The sequence below is a fragment of the Siniperca chuatsi genome, linkage group LG18 (assembly GCF_020085105.1).
Source record: "Siniperca chuatsi isolate FFG_IHB_CAS linkage group LG18, ASM2008510v1, whole genome shotgun sequence".
In the NCBI taxonomy this organism is placed as follows: Eukaryota; Metazoa; Chordata; class Actinopteri; order Centrarchiformes; family Sinipercidae; genus Siniperca; species Siniperca chuatsi.
In genome coordinates, this window is record NC_058059.1 from 3,689,134 (window position 1) to 3,710,230 (window position 21,097).

The 21,097-nt window shown below is 39.6% G+C and overlaps 1 protein-coding gene across 1 annotated transcript; it reads left to right on the top strand.

Annotated features, from left to right (window-relative positions):
• The first annotated feature begins 11 nt into the window (after nucleotides 1-11).
• On the top strand, nucleotides 12-18,399 carry LOC122865574 (huntingtin-interacting protein 1-related protein-like). The gene is made up of 33 exons (XM_044174189.1): nucleotides 12-422; nucleotides 752-815; nucleotides 2,409-2,551; nucleotides 2,666-2,722; nucleotides 4,685-4,765; nucleotides 4,845-4,921; nucleotides 5,044-5,105; nucleotides 5,802-5,942; nucleotides 6,032-6,089; nucleotides 6,172-6,247; nucleotides 6,338-6,451; nucleotides 6,542-6,664; nucleotides 6,841-7,024; nucleotides 7,125-7,213; nucleotides 7,963-8,079; nucleotides 8,224-8,325; nucleotides 9,292-9,486; nucleotides 10,948-11,058; nucleotides 11,162-11,356; nucleotides 11,447-11,594; nucleotides 12,119-12,205; nucleotides 12,294-12,401; nucleotides 12,492-12,628; nucleotides 13,631-13,741; nucleotides 13,844-13,902; nucleotides 14,002-14,032; nucleotides 14,115-14,177; nucleotides 15,206-15,306; nucleotides 15,414-15,519; nucleotides 15,780-15,903; nucleotides 16,852-16,913; nucleotides 16,995-17,966; nucleotides 18,083-18,399. The coding sequence occupies exons 1-33, from the start codon at nucleotides 342-344 to the stop codon at nucleotides 18,116-18,118; spliced, it is 4,215 nt and encodes a 1,404-aa protein (XP_044030124.1). The 5' UTR covers nucleotides 12-341; the 3' UTR covers nucleotides 18,119-18,399.
• The last annotated feature ends 2,698 nt before the right edge of the window (nucleotides 18,400-21,097 follow it).

Sequence of the window (21,097 nt, forward strand, 5' to 3'; positions counted from 1 at the left end):
ATTTTATTGCCTGACAATCGCACCTTTTAATTAATTGCGTCTTGACTTGGCGAGTTTTTTCCAGTACGTTTTTACGCAGTTGGTAAGAAGTTTGGAGAGCTTTTACGCACAAGATAAACTGCTTCGTTTACTTGTGTGTCGGTTTCGTTAAGCAAGACTGTGATGTATTAATTTGAAAAAGCGAATTAAAGGAGGAATCTGTTGGGGGCATGCGCGCGGAGCGTCTGGCGCACCTATTATTTTTTTGAAAGAGGCACGAGAGCACAGGTGAGGAGCTGAACCCTGGAGCCGGACCACTGTGCATTCATAGACATTTAGTTTGCGTGGAGTACAGTAACAACATGAGCAAAACAAAGAACAAAAGTGACAATAAGACGGAAAAGGCTTTGGCTGCGGAGAAAGAGCAGTTTGGTAAACAACAGGTAAGTAATTAAGTTTTTATTAAGGTTAACTTTTTCATGCCGGGGTGAAGTTATCCCGAATCCATATATGGTTTTATAGTTTGTTAAATTCGGCTTAGTGATGCCTTGTTACCTGCTCACAGGGAACACTTGAAGACTATTATTTATATTTTAGCAGGCCCATTACCTGAACATCAAATGTGAAGCTAAAAACCAACAACAATAACATTTAAGTTTAATATTTCAGTGGAAATACTGTAAACTTTTTAAATACTTTTTTTGGCTGGGGTAAATCCAGCTTTGATTTTGCTTTCTGTGAGTCCTGATGGCTTTTGTCTCATTTCTTTCAGCTCCACAACATCAGCAAAACTCTCACCTCCTCTGAAACACCGCCCAAAGAGAAATATGTGCGCAGTATCCTTTTTTTTTTTACATTTAACAGCAGGTTTCCTGTAGTTCTCTACCTAAAAAACACAACCTATTTTCTGACAAATTACTTTAAACAGGAAGGAGACGTCTGAGTGCAGGTGAGGCTGTACTGTGAGCAAAATGTGCCAAGCAGGTGATCCTGCTTTGGTTCACCATCTTATGTTCAGTGTGTTAGCAATGCTAACATTTGCTAATAACATAAACACAAAAATACAGCTGTAATTAGTTTTGCAGGTATTAGTTCATAAACCAAAGTATTTGACAAATTAAAATGAAAAGCGAAGGGATCATCAAAGTTATTACGATCAGAAAGTTAATCCTGAGGGGAACATGAATGTGTGAACCAAATGTCAATCTATCCAGTAGTTGTCAAGACTTTTCTCTCTAAACCCTGAAGTCAAGTACGTTTTATTTAAAAAGCCAAATATCATAAATTTACCTCAAGGGGCTTTACAGTCTGTACAGCATAAGACACCATCTGTCCTTTAGACCCTCGATTCGGATCAGCAAAAAACCCTTTTAACTGGGAAAAAATGAAATGAACTCCTCAAACAACAACAGAGGAGGGACCCCTCTCTCAGGACCGACAGACAGGAAATAGATGTCTCGTGTACAGAATAGACCAAAATCACAGTGTGTGACAAACACATAAAATCAAAATAGATTATAAACACGTGAAGAATATGGATGCTGGAGGATGTCGAGCAACTTCAGGTGTCACCAAACAGACCTGAGTCACACGACCTCCTCTCCACCGTGGATACCTGGAAGAGGACAAACTACACAAACATACACACACACACACACACACACACACACACACGAGGCAAAGTTCAAACACAGATAGAAGAAACAAACAAACACAGAGGAAGAGAGACAGAGGCTGGATCTCCTGGAGGTCAAAGATCCGTATCTGTGAACCCTAAACGTGAAGCTCTTGGTGGCAGAGAAAGTCAGGGGGTCGCCAAAGTCGGTAGGACACATCCTCTTGGAGCCATTAATGTTTGTACAATGTTTGGTGCCAATCCATCAAGTCGATATTGAGATATTTCACTAACGCTAGAGGAAAAGGGGGTTTCCTTATCCGTATCGAGGGTCTAAGGATAGAGGGTGTCGATTGTAAAGCCCCTTGAGGCAAGTTTGTGATATTGGGTTATATGAATAAAACTGACTTGACTTGATCACCAAAATCATTAGGATTCATCCTCTGGGAACCTTGAATGTCTGTAGCTAATTTTAATGGCAGTCCGTCCAAAAGTCGTCCAGATATTTTAATCCGAACCACAAATGTCAACCTCACGGTGGAACTAGAGGAAAAGTCAAGGGATCACAAAAGTCAGTAGGATTCATCCTCCGGGGACCATGAACGTCTTTACAAACTTTCATGGCAATCCATTTTAAAGTTGTAGATACCTCAGTCTGGACCAAAGCGATGGACCGAACATTGCCATCACTTGAGCTGTGCCGCTAGCATGGCTAAAAATCAAACAGTTCCTTTATTAATCACACAGTAATGTAATTAATGTTGAATTGAGATTACTGCATTGGTGTTTTGGAGTTTCCTTGACAGCTGTGAAGATATTATCATGGGAACATATAAGGAGGGTGGTGCTACAACCTTCTGGTCCTACACCCTGAACCTGCCTCTGTCCAGCAACTCCATAATCAGCTGGAAGTTCTGCTATCTGCTGCACAAAGTGCTCCGGGACGGACACAGAAATGTAAGTTCAAACCTGTACGTCCCCTCAGTTTTTTTTGTTTGCTTCTGTTTTCTTTGTCTCGCCCTTTCTCTTTCGTGTTGGTGATGTGTAATCTCCCTTGTTTCTGACCTACAGGCTCTGAGAGATTGTCACAGATACTGTCGCAACGTTAAAGATATGGGCATTCTCTGGGTGAGTAGCTGTGGTGGAAGACATACTTGCATAAGTAAAAGATACAATAATGTAAAAATACTCAATTAAAAGTCCTGCATTCAAATTCCTGTTTAAGTAAAATTACAGAATTATTATCAGCTAAATATCCTTAAAGTAAAAGTACTGGTTCTGCAGTAAAATGTGCCCTCTTACATTATTAGATTGTTAATACTGATGCATCAATGTTAAAGCAGCATTTTACTGTTGTAGCTGCTCGAGCTGGAGCTAGTTTTAACTGCTTTATATACAGTTAGCTAGTTTTAACAACTTTATATAGCTACAGTTAGCTAGTTTTAACTGCTTTATGTACAGTTAGCTAGTTTTAACAACTTTATATAGCTACAGTTAGCTAGTTTTAACTGCTTTATGTACAGTTAGCTAGTTTTAACAACTTTATATAGCTACAGTTAGCTAGTTTTAACTGCTTTATGTACAGTTAGCTAGTTTTAACTACTTTATATAGCTACAGTTAGCTAGTTTTAACTGCTTTATGTACAGTTAGCTAGTTTTAACTACTTTATATAGCTACAGTTAGCTAGTTTTAACTGCTTTATGTACAGTTAGCTAGTTTTAACTACTTTATATAGCTACAGTTAGCTAGTTTTAACTGCTTTATATACAGTTAGCTAGTTTTAACTACTTTATATAGCTACAGTTAGCTAGTTTTAACTGCTTTATATACAGTTAGCTAGTTTTAACTACTTTATATACAGTTAGCTAGTTTTAACTGCTTTATATACAGTTAGCTAGTTTTAACTGCTTTATATACAGTTAGATAGTTTTAACTGCTTTATATACAGTTAGCTAGTTTTAACTACTTTATATAGCTACAGTTAGCTAGTTTTTACTACTTTATATACAGTTAGCTAGTTTTAACTACGTCTTATACAGTTAGTTTTAACTGCTTTATATACAGTCAACTAGTTTTAACTGCTTTATATACAGTTAGCTAGTTTTAACTACGTCATATACAGTTAGTTTTAACTACTTTATATACAGTTAGCTAGTTTTAACTGTTTTATATACAGTTAGCTAGTTTTAACTACTTTATATACAGTCAACTAGTTTTAACTGCTTTATATACAGTTAGCTAGTTTTAACTACTTTATATAGCTACAGTTAGCTAGTTTTTACTACTTTATATACAGTTAGCTAGTTTTAACTACGTCTTATACAGTTAGTTTTAACTGCTTTATATACAGTCAACTAGTTTTAACTGCTTTATATACAGTTAGCTAGTTTTAACTACGTCATATACAGTTAGTTTTAACTACTTTATATACAGTTAGCTAGTTTTAACTGTTTTATATACAGTTAGCTAGTTTTAACTACTTTATATACAGTCAACTAGTTTTAACTGCTTTATATACAGTTAGCTAGTTTTAACTACTTTATATAGCTACAGTTAGCTAGTTTTTACTACTTTATATACAGTTAGCTAGTTTTAACTACGTCTTATACAGTTAGTTTTAACTGCTTTATATACAGTCAACTAGTTTTAACTGCTTTATATACAGTTAGCTAGTTTTAACTACGTCATATACAGTTAGTTTTAACTACTTTATATACAGTTAGCTAGTTTTAACTGTTTTATATACAGTTAGCTAGTTTTAACTACTTTATATACAGTCAACTAGTTTTAACTGCTTTATATACAGTTAGCTAGTTATATATATATATATATATATATATATATATATATATATATATATATATAAATACGTGGCAAAACGTGGCAATTCACACCAAAACAACCTAGGTGGTAAAATAGCACTACAGGTAGGAGGAAAAATACAGTATGTATTTTTGATTTTGGGGTGAACTGTCCCTTTAACATGAATTTTAATCAGAATTTTTATATTTCACCTTTCTATTTTGTATTTTGCATATAAACAACCAAATAAATGAATGATAACTTATAGCTTTTAATTTTCTTTCCAGGGAAACTTGCATGATCGATATGGCCACATTGTTGCGTTGTCTGCCAAATTCCTCTGCCTCAAAATGGAATTTCATGCAAAGGTAATACATAAATATTTGTTTTATCATTTATATAATGATATGTGACAAATTCAGAATGGAACAATTTGATCCTCCACAGCACAAGGTGATCCCAGGCAACCTGGAGGCCAGTGATGAGACTTTGGAGAGGGAAGCAGGAAATGACATGAACAAAGTGTAAGTTTTCTACCCAAAAGTATGTGCTCTAGTTGTTGAGTAGCTTCCACACGAACACTGTGTTTCTCATTAAATATGCGGTTAAATGTGCTTCATATAAACGTGGTTTTAATGTCCTGTAGGTTAGATATGACACAGGAACTGTTGGATTGCCTGGATGCTGGACTGAAGATGTCTGAGACAGGTGAGTCCACAGGGAAGTGACTCTCTCAACATCTCTCAACATATTCAGGTTTCCTTTTTGTTATTCGATAACAAAACCATCTTGAAAGTAATTTGTCATTTTGTAATGAGTTGCCTCTTAAATGATAAGGCTGATGATATTCTATATTTTTGTTATTGTCACCATGAAAAGACCAAAACCAACAATGTGTCCGTCTCTCAATGCTCTCTGACTCTGGCAAGCCCATTGGTTCCTACTGAAATCTTTAAAAATGTCTCTTAAATATATAGTTCAATAAAAAGGCTCAATAATTTCCTAAAACAGCTGGTCACCGTAGTTTTTAAGCAAACATTACTCAAATAGGAGGAAATAGTGCATTGGTTGGGGACTATTTTCACTGGCGGATTAATCCACATTTGGTGCTCTAGTGAGTATTTGGGGCAGCAGGATGGTGTGTGTGGGATTGAGTCAGAATGAATAATGAAGGAACATGTCACCCAGTGCAACAGTGTGGCTCATTGATGTGTTTTTAATGTGTTTTTGGACAACAATGGTGCTCTATGGCACAGAGGAAGAAGATATATCAGGCTTTAGACACACACACTCACACAATACTTGTTATGGGATTTGATGGGATTTGTTGACAGTAATAAAAATATAGAATATCACCAAACTTATCCTTTAATTTGGCTTTGATGTTTTGTTTTTTGTCTAAAGTTCTGCGTCAGCTGGATACCAATGCAGCCAAATCTACAACTCCAGCTGGACAGTGCAGACTGACTCCTCTGATACCACTCATACTGGACTGCAGCTTTCTCTACCACTTCTCTGTCCTGTTGATGTTCAAACTTCACAGCCGTGAGTGACGTAGAAATATGTTTTTTATTTAGTCAAACCTTTAGAGTGTTAGATCAAGCCTTAAATCCACCGTTACCTCTGGTTTATAGGCATTGCTCCAGATGTTCTTCTTGGACATCGAGAGCGGTTCCGTGATCTATTTAACAGGTAGGTTATCAGTATCATTAGGCAAAAACACACTTACATCTCTAATGGGTTTTGTCAGTGACAGTTGTTTATTCCTCTGCAGCCTCACGCAGTTCTTCGACAGAGCCAGAGAAATGGAATTCTTTAAAAGTATCATCCAGATCCCAGATCTCCCAGATGTAAGTAGGAGTTTCCATAAGTGTTTCCGCGTGTACGTACGTTTGTTTTGTGTGGTTTTCACATGTATTTTGTTTATAACGACCCCACAGGCTCCTCCAAACTTCCTCCGCGCCGCTGCCTTGGGTGAATATAAAAAGGCAGTGGTGGTGATGCCTAACGAGGAACGTCACGAAGAGGAGGAAGTGGAGCCACAGATGCCGCAGGTACGATTACATGCAAGTCAAAAGATAAATAATGTTTTCCACCTCTTTTTCTGGTATCACGGCTAACATTTAGTTTTTTTTTCATGGCAGTACTATTTGCTCAACAAAATGGGAGCACCTGATGCTTCGCTCGAGCAGAGGGAAACAGAGAACGACAGTCTGAAGAGAGAGCTAGAGGTGCTCAAACCAGAGCTACATCTCATCAAGACTGAGGTAAGTTAGGCGTCCTGGTGTCAGAGTGGTTTGTCACATTGGACATATACTGTACCTCATATCACCATGTAGCTGTGTGACGTCTTGGGTACGATTTCCTGTTACTTACTTCACATTTCCAGTGTAAACTATTCAATAAAGGTGAAACATACCCCCCTTGTTCGTCCTTTCATCAGGCTCAAAGGTGTGTAACTGAGTTAAAGGCTCAAGTGAATCGTCTGGAAGCCGAGGTCGAGGAGCAGCGCACCCACAAACAGATGGCTATGGTGGAAAAGGAGCACCTGCGGATGGAAGTGGAAGCCTTACGGTGCGCTAATGTCGCCAGTGTCGGGGCTCAGATCGGATTCAAGGAGGCAGACAGTGAGTATAGATATTTGTGTCCAAGTGTGAAACAGGCATACAAATGTAGATGAATCTTACTGAGATAGTGTGTCCTCTTTATCCCATCATTTCTACACAGCTAGAGCTCAGGCAGCAGAGCTTCGTTTCACTCAACTCAAAGAGAGACATGCAGAGCTGATTACCAGTCATGCCGAATTAATGAAGAAGGTAAGCTGCACTGTCACTGTTGTTTCTTTTACACTCTTAAAGAAAAAGTTTGACATTTTGGGAAATACGATTCTTCACTTTCAGCCGCTTAGCTTAGCACAAAGACTGGAAGCTGGTGAAAACAGCTAGCCTGGCACCGTCCGAAGATGTTGGGCAGACTCCAGGAAGTCACTGCGCCTGGCTAAAATAGTCCGGCACATAAAACCGCAACCTGCCATTTTTACGCTCTTTTTGGTACAGATTAAATGAATGAGATATAACATGTTGTAGCGAGACTGTTGCTACTGTGGGTCCTTGGCACACACACGGACACCGTAGTGCGTTTTGCAGGTAATGTCTTATTTATTCTGACTGCTCACACACACATTTCTTTCAGCAAGCCTGTCTGTCTGTCATTGTGTGTGTGGCAGCCTCGAGGTCCAGCACACAACTGCATATAAAGGGAGAGCATAATTAGTCAGTGAGCCACAGCTGAGGCAATTAGCTCTCCCTTGCACTGCTCACCTGAGCCAGTCCATGCCCACCTCACATGTTAATTAGTGTAGCTTTAGAGGTGCTGATAGACTGATTTTTTTTTTACCTTTGGACAAAGCCAGGCTAGCAGTTTCCCCCTGTTTCCAGTCTTTATGCTAAGCTAAGCTAACCGGCAATTGGCTGTAGCTTTATATTTACCATAACAAAGACTGTCGTTCTATTATGTAAAGTGAGTTTTTTAGTTACTCTGAAATTTTGTCTGTGTGTTTGTGCAGAACGCAGAAACAGTGAAGTTGCTGTCTGGTACAAAACAAGGCCAAGAAGATTTGCTGAGAGCCAAACAGCAGTTGGAAAATGAACTTGAAAATCTACGACAGGAGAAAAGAAACACGGTGAGACCTCATCTTCCTATAACCACTGTAGACAGTACAGCTAATAACACCTCCTGATATTATCTTTTTCAAACAAAAAAAACTTTTGTGCTGATAGACAAAGATTGTGGTGGATATTGACTGGGTGTCTCCTCTCCCGATCAGATGAATCAGCAGCAGCAGGAGGTTCAACGCCTGAACAAAGAACTACTGGAGCAAAGAGCAGAGCTGGCTCTCCTTCGCAGTACTCTCGACAATAAAGAGATGGTAATACTGAATGTGAAATATGCACACAAACTTTTATCAGCATACCAAGTATTAAAGATACCATTACTCAGTTTTAGAGGTGGAAATCACAAATCACTTTGCTGATTCGAATCACTTCGTTCAGTTCAGTTCAAAGATTCGTTGTCACCTTTTTTCCTAAGCTCACTGTTCAAAGGCACTTTAATACGTACAACAGTAAGTGAATGCATCACCAGTAGTGCGTTCAGTCTGTTTGTGGTCTAAGCTACGTTCAGTTCAGTTAAAAAAAACTAGCCTATACAAGCACCTTACATGAATTTAGTAGCTCAGCAGCCTATAATTTAGGACTCAGTTATCAGATTATGATTGTTTCTGTGGCTTTCGCAGTCTTTTAATAATCTTTTAATGAGGAAGTAACGAACTGTGAAGCTGAGCTGAGCTGACAGTGGTGCTCTCAGTCACCAGTGAGGAGCTCCACTGCTAAAAACTACTGATTCAGTCAGTGACAAAGGTGAGATTTGTGCACCTCCACTCAGTATAGCTGTTTTCAAATTTCCAACAAACCCTCCAGCGCCACCATCAGGCCAAGGTTTAAGTCACTTTTTGGCCTTTACATTTCTAACCCTTTCACAAACATTATGCACATTTAATCAGGTCAGTTTCAGTTTTCAACAAAAACAATTTTCTTCTACAAAGTTAATCCAGTCTTTACTATTAGGAGTTGGTATTGAACTTTAACACTTTTTTGGTATCGACTGAAGTGTCTGTTGCACCAAGTATTGAAAACTGTCTAGTACCAAAAGTGGTCAGATTCTTGTTTACTTATTCTTAAACAGATATTTACTGAGTAGAAGTATAAAGTAGCATAAACTCCCTCGTGTGCTTTTTGTTTGGCCGACAGAATTGCGGTTTGCATCTTTATTCACTGAATCATCTTATTCAGAGGTCTTTATAGTCACTTATATATTTCTGATTAATTTGCTTCAGGAGGGATCTCAAGTGAGCAGCAGCCTAGCAGCTCTGCAGGCGGAGCGGGATGTGCTCCTGCGCTCTGCCAGAGAGAAAGACATGGAGCTTTCCTCACTGAGACAACAGGCACAGCAGCAGCAGGGCTCCCTGGACCTGGAGAGAGACAGGATCAACCGAGAGCTGGAGGCTCTGAGAGCTCAGCTACAGCAGCAGGTACAGAGCAACTTTTGGACCATATAAAGGGAAATATGCACATAGAGCCACTCTGAGGGCTATCATGAATGCCTTAAATCATCTAACACTAATAAACATGCAGTCAACAGTGCACAATACAACCTTTGGTGATAAGTCGCTTGGAGACTTGGGTAGGCATCAAGGGCTCGGCTCTCAGCTTATTACGCTCATACCTCTCTAACAGAACTTTTGCTGTCGCTCTGGGTCGCTTCCTTGAGTTGTGGTGTCCCTCAAGGCTGCGTTCTTGGCCCCCTTCTCTATATACATGTTGCCTCTTAGCCAGGTTATTCAAAATCATGACGTGCTTTACCATTTTTATGCTGATGACACTCAGTTATACATGCCGTTAAAACCCACAGATCCTAGCAGCCTAGCAAATCTCACAACCTACCTCTCTGATAACGTTAATAAATCTGAGGTCATTCTGTTCGGTTCCCCAAATTCCATCAGCTTTTTTGGTGCTAATCTTGGCTGTCTGTCAAATAATAAGCAGGCTGCAAGGAATCTATTTGATGCTAACCTCTGTTTTGATGATCAAGTCATAAATGTGTCATGTTTCTTCCAGCTCAAGATAATCTTTTAAATTAGGTAATTTTTTATTAATTTCTGATCAACATGCTTTTATCTATTCTCGGCTTGATTATTGCATTGCACTTTACTCGGGTATCAGCCAGGGCTCCCTCCACCATCTCCAGCTTGTACTAAACGCTGCTGCTCGACTCATTACTGGCACAAAGAGGCACAATCGCATCACCCCTGTGCTTGCCTCGCTACCAGTTAGATTTCAAATTGATTTTAAAATGTTATTGCTCACTTTTAAGGCCTTAAATGGCTTTTCTCCTAAAAACATCTCGGATTTATTGACCTGGTATGTGCCCTTTCGACCAATGAGATCCCCCGATGGAGCCCTGCTGGTTATTCCCAGGTCACGGTTTATGACAAATGGTCATCTGGCTTTTGCTATGAGAGCCCCCACACTATGGAAGTCTCTGCCTACTGAAGACACTCAGACACACTAAGTCTCTAGCTTCTTTTAAATCTCTTCTTAAAACTTTTCTCTTTGTGAAAGCTTTTGGAAATGTTTGATATATGTTTTTATTTATACTGTTTTTAGTCCTATTTATTTGATCTTATTCATTTTATTGTTTTTACTTCCTCTGTGCTTATGTCCTTTGGCTTTATTCTCATTTTATCAGCCTTGCCTGGTTTTATTTCCTTTTGTAAAGCACTTTGTAACATTGTTAAGAAAAGTGCTGTATAATTAAAGTTATTAATTATATATTATTATTATTTCCTGTTATTCCTTCAGGCTCCAAATAAAGTGACACACATGTCAATGGGATCTACTCTTAATACCTTTTTATGTCTTATGTAAAGCACTTTGAATTGCCTTGTTGTTGAAAGGTGCTACACTGATAAATTTGCCTTGCCTTTCCATAGCTTGCCATCAATGCAGAGCAGAAGTTAGAGATTGACAGGCTGAGACGAGAGCTGGACTCGACACGAGCAGAACTGACACGAGCAAACAGCGCCCTGCAGAGCAAAGAAATGGTAGGAATATTTCCAGTAACCTTTCTGACATCGTCTACAAGTCCCTTTGAGAAAAACAACACATTGACACTTGCAAAACATAGATTCATGTTTTGATCCTCAGAGTGGTACCCAGCTGAACAGCTCACTAGCAGGGCTGCAGGCGGAGAGGGAGGTGTTGCTGCGCTCTGTGAGGGAGAAGGACGCTGAGCTGAACTCCCTCAGACAGCAAGCTCAGCTCCACCAGAGCTCCCTGGAGCAGGAGAGGCAGCGGAGCAGCATGGAGGTGGGAAACCTACACGCTCAGTTACAGCAACAGGTACTGTACTGTTTTTATGACTGCACAGTAAAGCTGTTGTGAATTTCATAGTGGCTAGTTACTGATGAGTTTGTGTGTGTGTCAAATCAGGCCTGTCGTGAAGGTGAGCTGGCCCAGAAGCTGCAGGAGGAGCAGTTCTGTCTGCTGCAATGTGCAGTGGTGGAGGCTGAGGGCATCATACTGGACGCTGTGGCCAAATTGGATGACCCCATACATGTCTGCTGCATCAGCTCACCTGGTAAAACCTCTCCCCCCCCCTTACACTGAATTTACTTAATACTAGGGTTTTCAATTAATCTGTCGATTATTTTTTCAATAATCGTTTAGTCAATAAAATAGTGGGAAATGCCCATCACAAGTTCCCAAAGTCCAGGTTGACATCTTTAAATTTGTTGTTTTGTCTGAGTAACAAGAATCGGCTCCCGCACACACATTTATTCAGTAGCTATATTTCGGTTAAGCAACCTTCATCAGGTATTTCACATAATAAACAACAAGCCTGCATATAAAAGCAATCCCAGGGACCAACAAACAACAACACCTGGGTAGGGGCAGGAGAAGATGAAAATATTTTTAAAGTTGTAATCCTTAAGATTTCACTCCTGGTTGATTTTGTGACACCCATGATTACTGTTGGTATTATTGCTTATAAATGTGAAATAGGGGAGGTTAGGTATTACCCTTAACTCCCTAGCACTTCTTCTGCTTAGTCCTTAAATTGTAATTTTGCTTTTTCAAACCAGTTCTCTTTCTGTTTTTCAGATTATTTGATGAATCGAGCTGAAATCACTCTGTGTTCTATAGACAAAATGCAGCAGAGCCACTCGGTCTACCTGGGAAACAGGAATGGTAAGTGGTTCGTGTGTGTGCAGGTTTGGAGATGGAGTTTGTTTACCTTAGACGATTTGTGTATCTAATGCTTCTCTATTATTTTTAGATGCCAGTGGTTTGTTGAGAGCGGTCACACAGTTCTCCCACCTCGCTGCTGACACGATTGTCAACGGAGCAGCAACATCACACTCTGCTCCCACCGACCAGGCTGACCGTAAGAGACACCCGTTCACACTGTAACTGTTATATATACTAAATATGCACAAACAGTAAACACTCCCTCCTGTTTCTTTGTCTCATGCAGGTTTAACAGACAGCTGTCGGGATTGTGCGAATCACTGCCTTCAGTTCTTAAAGGATCTGAAGCTTCAGGCCAGTTTACCAAGAGCAGATCCCTCTGCGGTACGCTACACTGTTCAACGCATCCTCGCTTTGGGACAGGTGAGACAGATTTTTATCTGAGTAACAAGACTACAGACATGCTAGCGGCTCTGTGTGGCTGTACTTAAGCACAGCGATGCTTTGAGCTCAATGCAAACAACGGCATGCTAACATGCTCACAATGAAAATGCTAACATGCTGATGTTTAGCAGGTATAATGTTTACCCTGTTCATCATCTTAGTGTAGCATGTTAGCACGCTAACATTTGCTAATTAGCGCTAAATACAAAGTGTAGCTGAGGCTGATGGGAATGCCATTAGTTTTGCAGGTATTCGGTCATAAACCAAAATATTTGAAAAACTAAAATTAGACCTGATGGTGACGCTAGTTGAAAAGCAAAGGAATCACCAAAGTTATTACAATTCATCCTGAGGGTAACATGAATGTGTGTACCAAATTTCATGGCAATCTATCCAACAGTTGTTGAGACATTTCACTCCAAACCAAAAATGTCAACCTCATGGTGGCGCTAGAGGGAAGGTCATGGCATCACCAAAGTCAATATGATACATCATCTGGGAACCATGAATGTCTGTATGAAATTTTATGGCAGTCCATTTGATAGTTTTTGAGATATTTGGGTCTGGACCAAAGTGTTGGACGGGCCATCTGAGAGACAGACCGACATTGCCATCACTAGAGCCGTGCTGCTCGCATGGCTAAAAACATCACAGTGCAGATCTATAGCGGCCAACGTTTTTACTTTAAGTAAATCTCCAAACCCCATTTTTGGAGATGTAAATGACCAGGGAGTGCTTTTCTCTCACTGTCAGGATTGATAAAATTACGCTTGTAAAGATAAACATGAAAGACTGCAGCATTATTATCGTTTCTATCATATCATCTTTTTCATATTTATTTCTGTTTGTGTTTTCCTCTCTCCCGTTTTTTAAATTTTTTTTATTAAAATATATACATATTTACCTGTTACAAACACTTTTTTTTGCAGGTTTCCGTGCTGTAGCTCTGATGTGTACTATAACTGTGTGATTCATGTTTAGGATTTGCGTCCAAAAGGGCAGGATGCGCTGAAAGAAGAGCTGGGATACATGGTGGATAAAGAGATGATTGCTACATCAACTGCCATCGAAGAGGCTGTGCTGCGAATGGACGTAAGGACACACACACACATCATGACAAGATAAACCTGACAAACTCTGGACCACACCTACACCTGGTGATTGAACATTTCTGTTTCAATTTGTGTTTCTCAGGAGATACTGAATCAGGCAAGGAGAGACACCAGTGGCGTAAAGCTGGAGGTCAACCAGAGGTAAGACGAATATTGTATCGTCATAAAATTGTTAATTTTTGAAGCTTCACTTTCTTACCTGCAATCGGCGTGATTTATTTTCCCTCTGTTTCATCACAGTATCCTGGGATCCTGTTCAGACCTGATGAAGGTAAGAAGTCTGACTAAATTTGAACTCCATTTGAACTTAATTTCCACTCAGTATTTCTTCTTCTCTGCTCTTTTCTCTCCAGGCTGTTCATATACTGGTGACAGCTTCTACTGATCTACAAAAAGACATTGTGGAAGGAGGCAGGGTGAGTTGCCGTGACATTGGTATCAGCTAAAGTTCAAATTACAAGAGAATTTCAGATCTTCTCTCGGGGCCTGTATTAATCAAACCTCTCAGAATCACACTTAGGAGGGAAAAAGTTATTTGCCTTGTAGGAAAAATAAGACACATTTACAAGGGTGTAATTTACACTGGGGATGGAGAGACATGTCCCACTCACTTTTCAAAATCCTATTTCTTATTTTATCATACACTAAAAGACCACTAAACTGCGTCATCTTACTGTCCAGCAAACAAAAAGTCAACAAAGAAACAGAAGGTGGTGGCTGGTAATGAAGCTGCTGATGCTCAGAGAGAATGTGGGTGGGGCTTGAGAGGGCTTTTAAAGGCCTACAGGTGCCTGAAATCAGGGAATGATGGAGGGAGGAGTTCCAGGTTGTCTGCAAAATTCAACATACAGAGCAGCTTTGGACATAACACCTCCTCCCACAGGCAGGTTGCTGTAATGCAACCTCTCAGTTAACAAACAAATTACCACAAACTAGATTGAGTGAGGTCTACAATGAATGCACTTACGACCTTGAAGCAAGCACATGGTCCTTGCCACGGTAATGCTGGATGTCCGGGTTATGGGAGAAGCTCTGAGGTGATCACAATGTTAAAACGCTCATCAGAGACCCCTTCAGTTTTTACTGTGCGCGCACAACATTTAAGCTTTACAAGCAGTAGCTTGTGACACTGCTGCAAGCTAGCTACAGTAGCTAGGAAGCTCATCGTCTCATAAAGGGAAAGTGTTGATTTTTGCAAAAACTTTTTGGTGATTGTTAATCCATTTTCTGCCATGTATCTGGGTCACATTAAGTAATTAATTACATTACTAGGAATTATTGTTGCTGGAAAGCATTGTAGACCTTATTGTCCCTTCTGGTTTTCCGTCATTCTTTGACTGGTATGACGGGGAAAAAGGTCTTAAATTTGATTTGATTAACACCGTAGAAGCCCTGCAAGGAAACACAGTTAAGTGTTTGTAGTGACAAATTGTTCTTCCCACAGGGGGGAGCGTCTGTTACAGACTTTTATGCCAAAAACTCTCGCTGGACAGAAGGACTCATCTCTGCCTCCAAAGCTGTGGGCTGGGGCGCCACACAGCTGCTGTAAGTAACCAAACATTAATACAAACACATATATTATTAGTTATATGATACTTGTCCTGAACATCAAACTATATAATGAACTTGTTTGTTCCCCTCTTTGCTGTCAGAGACTCAGCTGATCGGGTTGTGGGTGAAAATGGTACATATGAGGAGCTCATCGCCTGTTCTCATGAGATTGCTGGGAGCACTGCCCAGCTAGTTGCTGCCTCAAAGGTACAAACTCAAGACAAAACATCCTCCTGTTGCTTTGTGAAGTCGTCTAATCCCTTTAAAGTTTAAAGTATCTGCACAGAAAAACACTTTGTTGAGTTGTTATATATTTTGTAATTTGTGTGAACCGACCCTTTTAATATATACACGTGTGACAATGACTCCACAGGGTACTTTTAATTACAGTATCCGACCACGCACCCCTGTTGTGCATCATTAAATATTCTTAAATTCAGGGCTGCTGTGATTTACAATAATTTCAGGTGAAGGCCGACCGCAACAACAAGAAGCTGCACACGCTGAAGCAGGCCTCACGGCATGTAAATGACATGGCTGCTGTGGTCGTCACCTCCACCAAACATGGGAAGCAGAAGATCTCTGATCAAGGTGATAGCAACTCTGGTAACATTAAACCTGCTTTAAATTTTTTTGGCCACTTAGGGGCAGCGGAAACAAGCTGTGAGCACAACATTGACATATTATCACATAAATTTGAGATGGCGAACGTGTTAGCAAACAGATGCCTATTTACACATCCAGCAAATATGAGTATGAATATTGTCATTCATTTAGAGTTGTGCTAACATGCTAACATACTGCTCACGATGACAACGCTAACATGCTGATGTTTAGCAGGTATAATGTATACCATGTTCACCATCTTAGTTAAGGGTTTTTAGCATGCTGACATTTGCTAATTAGCAGTAAACACAAAGAATAGCTGAGGCGGATGGGAATGTCATTAGTTTTTCTAGGTATTTGGTTATAAATGACAAATTAAAAGAGCACTCCACTGATTTAGCATTGCACTCCTATAACATTGTTGGACAATGAGTCAAAAAAAATGTACCAAAATCGGTGCAGCAGAACCAGAGATATCATCTTTTATATTGCACACATTCTTCTTCCTTGTCCAAACCTGGCGCCTACATTACCCACAATGCAAATCGACTTGATTCACTCGACTATACAGATTCAGGTGTGTAATACTAGTAGCAGCTAATGTAGCGGCGGGCTACAGGTAAGCTGGTGAGCTCACTTCTTTCTAACTCCACACCCACAGATTTTTTTCATTTTTAAACCTGTAGTCTTCAGCCTCAACCAACACTGACTCAAGTGACATCACTTGAGGACATTTATCAGACTTCACACAGCTCCCTCTGGAGACACTAAAGGCTTTGTACTACTTTTGTCACACATGCAGCAGTACTCCCCAACACCTGTAAACAGACAGTCTGCGCCAAAATGGTAGAGCGACCAACATTGCCATTCATAGAGCAAAGCTGCTCGCAAAATATTGATTACAGCAGCTTTAACTCTCTGATGTCTTTACAGGTGTGATGGATTTCTCTGGCATGTCTCTGATCAAGCTGAAAACAGAGGAGATGGAAGCTCAGGTGAGGCATTTATCATCTTGTTTTGTGTATTTTCTCTCGATTGCAAGTAGTTGACGATGTTCTGCTCCCTGGATCTCTCAGGTGAAGGTGCTGCAGCTGGAGAGCCAGCTGGAGCAGGAGCGAGTCCGTCTGGGGGAGCTGAGGAAGAGGCACTACGGACTCAGGACCTCCGCAGCTGACGCCGAGGACGGAGACGATAGCTTCCCACCACCGCCGCCACCTACTCTGCTGGTCTCCACGCCAGAACCTCAGTCCTTTTCACAGACACAAACCAATCCCTTTGCACCGGCTCAAACACTGCCTCAGTCTTACACACCAACACACACCTACTCACAGGCCCAATCCTATACACCTCCTCAAACCAGCACCCCTCCTCAAACCTTCACCGCTCCTCAAACCAACACCGCTCCTCAAACCAACACCGCTCCTCAAACCAACACCGCTCCTCAAACCTTCACCCCTCCTCAGACCTACACACCTCCTCAGACCTACACCCCTCCTCAGACCTACACCGCTCCTCAAACCTTCACCCCTTCTCAGACCTACACACCTCCTCAAACCAACAGTGCTCCTCAAACCTTCACCCCTTCTCAGACCTACAACCCTTCTCAAACCAACACTGCTCCTCAAACCTTCACCCCTTCTCAGACCTACAACCCTTCTCAAACCAACACTGCTCCTCAAACCTTCACCCCTTCTCAGACCTACAACCCTTCTCAAACCAACACTGCTCCTCAAACCTTCACCCCTTCTCAGACCTACAACCCTTCTCAAACCAACACTGCTCCTCAAACCTTCACCCCTTCTCAGACCTACACTGCTCCCCAAACCTACACACCCTCCCAGCCTTACATCCCAGCTCAGCCCTACACACCAAACCCAACACAAAGTTACTTAAAACCTCAGTCTTACTCACTGCCACAACCCAGCCTGTCCCGGCCTCAGTCACCGTCTCTGCCCCAGACAACCCCGCAGAACAACGCAGAGACCACCAAACCAGCCTCCAGGAAATCCAACATCTTTACCAAATCTGGAAACTTGCTGAAGAACGCGGTAAGTGCTGAAACCCATCTGCTGAAGCTGGATATTTATCCCATATGATTAAAAAGAGGATAATTTAAGTAGATGATGTGTTTATATACATGAGTCTTTGTGTTTTTCTTTTACAGTTCAAACGAGGTGAAACTGGAACAGGGGAATCTTGAAGCCTGACTGAGATTTTACTGGAAGTATAAATGTCCTTTTAATGTGTTAAAAACACAGATTTTAATCTGATTGTATCTCTGGCACTGTAAAAAGGTTATAGGAGCTTAAAAGCAGTTCATGTGATGCACAAAAATGTTTGTTTTATATCAGTTAAATGTGCAAATTTAAGGTCGATGGAATATTTTCCAACTTATTTTTGCAATCATACTGAAGCCTATATTATGTTTCTGTTTGCTGTTGTACACCAGATTGATTTATTAAATATCATAAAATAAGAATATAGCGGCATCTTTTAGTGATTCTTCTGATTCCTGTTTCCTTTTGAAATGTTTGTCCCACTGTCCAGATCATTTTAATCATAAGCTCACAGAGCTGTGCGACAGGGTGGAGGGCAGTGAGATACAGACTGATGAAGCCACACTGTGTAAATCTTATTAATATTAAGGAGAGGAAAATATATTATATAAATATATTTTTCAGCCTTCTTTGAATCAGAATCAGCTTTATTGGCCAAGTTTGTGAATTTGAGACATAGAACTATTATGTACATACAAAAATAGGTGTGTGTCTGTATATATATATATATATATATATATATATATATATATATATATATATATATATATATATATAAAAAAAGCAACAATGACCAACAATACACAATGTCTATATACAAGTGTTTTAATTTGTAAACAAATACAAATAGTGCAAAGAGTGCTGGAATAAATATTGAATGAATAATTTAATGTTTTTGATGAACTGAAGGATGAAGAGTTTCCTTTATGTGCTGAGAAAACTCTCCTCCTTCTGAAGCCGAATAAACTCTTTAACCCCCTCGCATCAGCTGGAAAACGCATCGTCACAGAGCTGAAAACAGGCTGTTTCTCTCATGAAAAGTTGACTTTTTAGAGATACGTGGTTCTCACAGGACAGCGACGCTACAAACATATGATGGTCTTACAGACCATGATGCATTGCTGTAGATTAAACAGTATATAACAGTATATAAAATAGTTAAAATGAGCTCAACCTTAAACATCTGCAGCAGCAAAATGCAACACAGACATTAATGCAGCAGGAATATGAATCCAGAAACATCAGATATAATAAAACACTGACAGGAGCGTTTTACTGCACAGTGAGGACTTTTACTTTGATACTTTAACTACATTTTGCAGATAATTCTTACATACTTTTACTAAAGTGTCAGTCCTGGCTAGTGAAGGTCTCTTCATGCTGTAACATGTTCTCACAGCGACCTCATCTGTCTGTTATTTCTGCCATGCGCAATACAAACTGCAGTCTCACCACTATGGAAGTAGCCACTGTAAGTGGAGCTGCGTCAAGTTAGAAGAAGGTAAGATAGAAACATACCGGAATTAAATACCAGTACCTTTAAAATAAAAGCATAATGCAAGTGGCTTGGTAAAGTATACTACCTCTCAGAGAGCAGATGTCTCCAGACATAATATGAGTAATCATGGTCGGTGTAATTAATCATTAGACATGGTCACAATATTTGTATTTGCAGTAATAATTAGAACAGCTAGATTAAATAAATAATGACAGGCTGAGGTATAGCAAGTGTCCACACTGTGGTTGTAGTATACACGTAGATTCAGGACCCTGCACAGCACAGTATCCTTAGTACAAGTAATCAAATCATGTACAACTAATGGACACACAGTGAGCCACAGTGGTGGAAGAAGTACTCAGATCTTTTACTTAAATAAAAGTACCAGTACAGCAGTGCAGAAATACTCTGTTACAAATAATAATACAAATAAATACAAAATAATACAAATAAGTCATTCAAAATTTTACTATAAGTACAAAAGAATTAGCAGCAAAATGTACTAAAGTAAGTACCAAAAGTAAAAGTACTCATTATGCAGAATGGCCCATTTCAGAATAATGTATGTTTATATAATTGGATTATAATTATGGATGCGTTCATGTGTTCATCACTTTAATTATGCAGCTGATAAAGGCGCCTTAATCTATAATAATAAGTGATGGAATGTAACTAAGTACGTTTACTCAAGCACTGTACAATTTTGAGATACTTTAATTGAGTATTTCCATTTTATGCTACTTTATACTTCTACTCTGCTACAATTTGAAGGCAAATATTGTGCTTTTTACTGCACTGCATTTATCTGACAGCTTTAGTCACTTTGCAGACTGAGATTTTACGTACAAAACATATGGTGAACTGATAAAACAATAAGTTCATCATATGTTTTGTAGTAAAATAGACAACAGCTCCACTTCGACCAACTACAGCAGTAAAATGCTAATTACACACAAAGTGTCAGTAATAATAATACAATAATAAAATAGTCAAACACTCACAGGGATCATTTTTCAGCATTATGAGTACTTTTACTTTTGATATTATAAGTACATTTTGCTGATTATACTACTAATTTAATATAATATGTTTTCAATGCACATGTCTAGTATTGCTGTTTTTTTTACTTAAGTAAAGGATCTGAATACTTCTTCCACCCCTGATGATAATGATACATCATAATTTAATTGTTGATTATATTTTGTATTTACAATCTGAATCCTCATAGTAACGAGCAGTGGTGGAAGAAGTATTCAGAACTTTTACTTGAGTAAAAGTAGAAGTACCACAGTGTAGAAATACTCTCTTGCAGGTAAAAGTCCTCCATTTAAAATCTTACTTAAGTAAAAGTATTAGCATCAAAATATACAAGTAAAAGTATTAATTATGCAAAATGGCTGATTTCAGAATAAAATATTAGTGATACATTAATGTTGCAGCTGGCAAATGTGGGGCTAAAGCTGTCAAATAAACATAGTAGAGTAACAAATACAATAATTTGCCTATAAAATGCAGTGGAGTAGAAGTATAAAGTAGCGTGAAATTAAAATACCCAACTAAAATACAAGTACCTCAAATTTGTGCTTACACAACAGTACGTACAGTACCTGAGTGAACATACTTA

Excerpts from the sequence above, each read along its gene's own strand:
- LOC122865574 (XM_044174189.1), top strand. The coding sequence starts at position 342 with ATGAGCAAAACAAAGAACAAAAGTGACAATAAGACGGAAAAGGCTTTG. Across the intron at positions 8,080-8,223 it reads GACAGGAGAAAAGAAACACG|ATGAATCAGCAGCAGCAGGA; the intron begins GTGAGACCTCAT and ends TCTCCCGATCAG. Across the intron at positions 17,967-18,082 it reads GAAACTTGCTGAAGAACGCG|TTCAAACGAGGTGAAACTGG; the intron begins GTAAGTGCTGAA and ends TTTCTTTTACAG.